Raw genomic sequence first — 2,500 nt, 5'->3', positions numbered from 1 at the left:
TGTGTGTGTGTGTGTGTGTGTGTGTGTGTGTGTGTGTGTCTCACGGTGGAAGGCGTGGTACTCTTCTTGCGGTCTGAGCCCAGGGGACTGGCCGGCACCTTGGCCGAGCCCCCCGAACCCTTCCTCCCAGGATCCTCTGCTGTGTGCTTGTTGTCACCCTGACCCCCCCGCTTAGAATAGGAGGACGACCCTGGGGGAGGGGTGGAGGGGGTGGAGAGAAAGGGGGAGAGAGAGAGAGGAGGGGGGGAGAGAGAAAGGGGGAGAGAGAGAGAGGAGGGGGGGGGAGAGAAAGGGGGAGAGAGAGAGAGGGGGGGGTTGCGAGGTTGTCCACACAACAGTTCAGCTGATACAGTAGACGGTTATTCCTTTAATCCACACTCTGTCCATCCCTCCCTCCCCCTCCCTCCCTCGTCCCCCTCCGCCCGTCTCACCTTGGTCCGTGGCTCGGCGAGGCTTCTGATTGGACGATACGCTGCGCTGTACCTTGTGAGGAGGGGAGGAGGCGTTAATGTTTGCGACGTCACTTCCTGGGCGGGGCTTGATGACCCCCTCTTCCAGCTGAAAGGATGAGAGCAGAAGAATAACGTCAACAATGTGTGTGTGTGCCCCGCGGTGGTGTAGCGGTCTAAGCACTGGCCACTAGTGCAAGCTGCCCACCGGAGACTGGGATCGAATCCCAGCTCGCCAGATCCGGATATGACCGGGGCACACACAGGGAGCGGCATATTGAGCGGCCGCTCCTGAGGGCGGTATAGGAATAGTTCCGGACAAGGATCCGTTGCGCAACACCGCCCCCTGGGTGCCGGAATAACGGTGCTGGGCTCGAGGAGCCAGTCAGCTAGTCTGCCTGGCGGCCTCCTCTGGGACTGCCGGCCACAGGGTCGTGCGGCGGATCCTACGCAATAGGCAGGGGATAATTGGATGCTAGGTTGGGTTCAATTGGCTACCAAATTGGGTGAAAAAGGGGATAAAATCTGAAAAAAATAAAAAATAAAAATGTGTGTGTGTGTGTGGTTGTGTGTGTGTTTGTGTGCATGTCTGTGTGTGTGTGTGTGAGAGCATGTGTACATTTACATTACATACATTTTTTTAAATGGCCATTTAGCAGGCATTTAGTGCGTGTGAGAGTGTGTGTGTGTGTGTGAGAGAGAGAGAGAGAGAGAGAGAGAGAGTGTGTGTGTGTGTGTGTGTGTGTGTGTGAGTGTGTGTGAGAGTGTGTGTGTGAGAGCGTGTGTACCTCTGAGTTCCTGAAGTCCAGTAGGAGGTATGTAGCCATGATCTCGTTGTATTTTTGGTTGACCAGCGAGTCCTGGATCTCCTCATTTGAGTAGCCCATCTGCACCATGATTTCTACACACACACACACACACACAGACACACACACACACACACACACACACACACAGACACACACACACACACACACAGTAGATAGTATTACGAATCATACATAGCCTCAAACAAAGCGATCAACAACATCTGTATCAGAGTGTCAGGTTGCCAGTGTGTGTGTGTGTGAGTGTGTGTGTTTGTGTGAGTGTGTTTGAGGGTGTGCGTGCGTGTGAGGGTGTGTGTTTGTGTGTGTGTGTGTTTGAGGGTGTGCGTGTGTGTTTGTGTGTGTGTGAGTGTGTGAGTGTGTGAGTGTGTGTGTGTGGGTGTGTGGGTGTGTGTGTGTGTGGGTGTGTGTGTGTGTGTGTACCTGTCCTCTTGGGGTCTTTGTAGTCTGGCATGGGCTCGATGTAAGGCTTTAGCTCCTCCTCCTCGTGACCGACGTTCATCCAACGATCCTTCATGATCTGCTGCTGGGCGGAAGAGAGGAGAGGAGGGGAGGAGAGGGGAGAGGAGGGGAGAGAGGAGAGGAGGAGAGGAGAGGAGGAGAGGAGGAGAGGAGAGGAGGAGAGAGAGGGAAGAAAGCAAAGAATAGAAAGAGAACAAAACAGATTAACATCCGAGGCGCTGATAGACAGGTGACGGGACAGGGGAGGGGTCAGAGGGGACAGGGGAGGGGTCAGAGGGGACAGGTGACTGACCTCCAGGCTGCCTCTCTTGGAGGGGTTGAGGATGAGGAACTTCTTGAGGAGGTTCTCACAGTCTGTAGACATGTAGAAGGGGATCCTGTACTTCCCCCGCAGCACACGCTCCCTCAGCTCCTACAGGCAGGGGACAGGCAGTGAGACTCTCTCTCTCTCTCTCTCTCTCTCTCTCTCTCTCTCTCTCTGTGACTCTCTCTCTCTGTGACTCTCTCTCTCTCTCTCTCTCTCTCTCTGTAGACATGTAGAACTCTCTCTCAGCTCCTCTTGATAGGCCAGGAGAGGAAGAGACAGATGATACAGCACTCACACACACTCACTCACTCAGTCTCTCTCTCTGTCTCTCTCTCTGTGTCACACACTCTCTCAGGGACCCAGAGACCAGCGTGTAGAGTAGGGCTGTCCCAAACGACTATTTTTCTAACGATTAATCTAGCGATTATTTTTCCGGTTAGTCGATTAGGCTAACG

The 2,500-nt window shown here is 54.0% G+C and overlaps 1 protein-coding gene across 1 annotated transcript in view; it reads right to left on the bottom strand.

Moving 5' to 3' along the window:
• Window positions 1-2,500, bottom strand: part of mark2b (MAP/microtubule affinity-regulating kinase 2b) — a 41,656-nt gene that overhangs the window by 14,320 nt on the left and 24,836 nt on the right. Inside the window, exons 9-13 of the mRNA XM_080544516.1 lie at window positions 2,031-2,150; window positions 1,700-1,799; window positions 1,238-1,350; window positions 432-558; window positions 45-190 (exon numbers count right to left, since the gene is read on the bottom strand). Coding sequence (XP_080400642.1) covers window positions 45-190; window positions 432-558; window positions 1,238-1,350; window positions 1,700-1,799; window positions 2,031-2,150 — 606 coding nt within the window. The remainder of the gene's footprint in view (window positions 1-44; window positions 191-431; window positions 559-1,237; window positions 1,351-1,699; window positions 1,800-2,030; window positions 2,151-2,500) is intronic.

Source organism: Nansenia antarctica, assembly GCF_963989245.1.
Source record: "Nansenia antarctica genome assembly, chromosome: 13".
In the NCBI taxonomy this organism is placed as follows: Eukaryota; Metazoa; Chordata; class Actinopteri; order Argentiniformes; family Microstomatidae; genus Nansenia; species Nansenia antarctica.
This window is presented reverse-complemented; position numbering and strand designations above follow the sequence as displayed.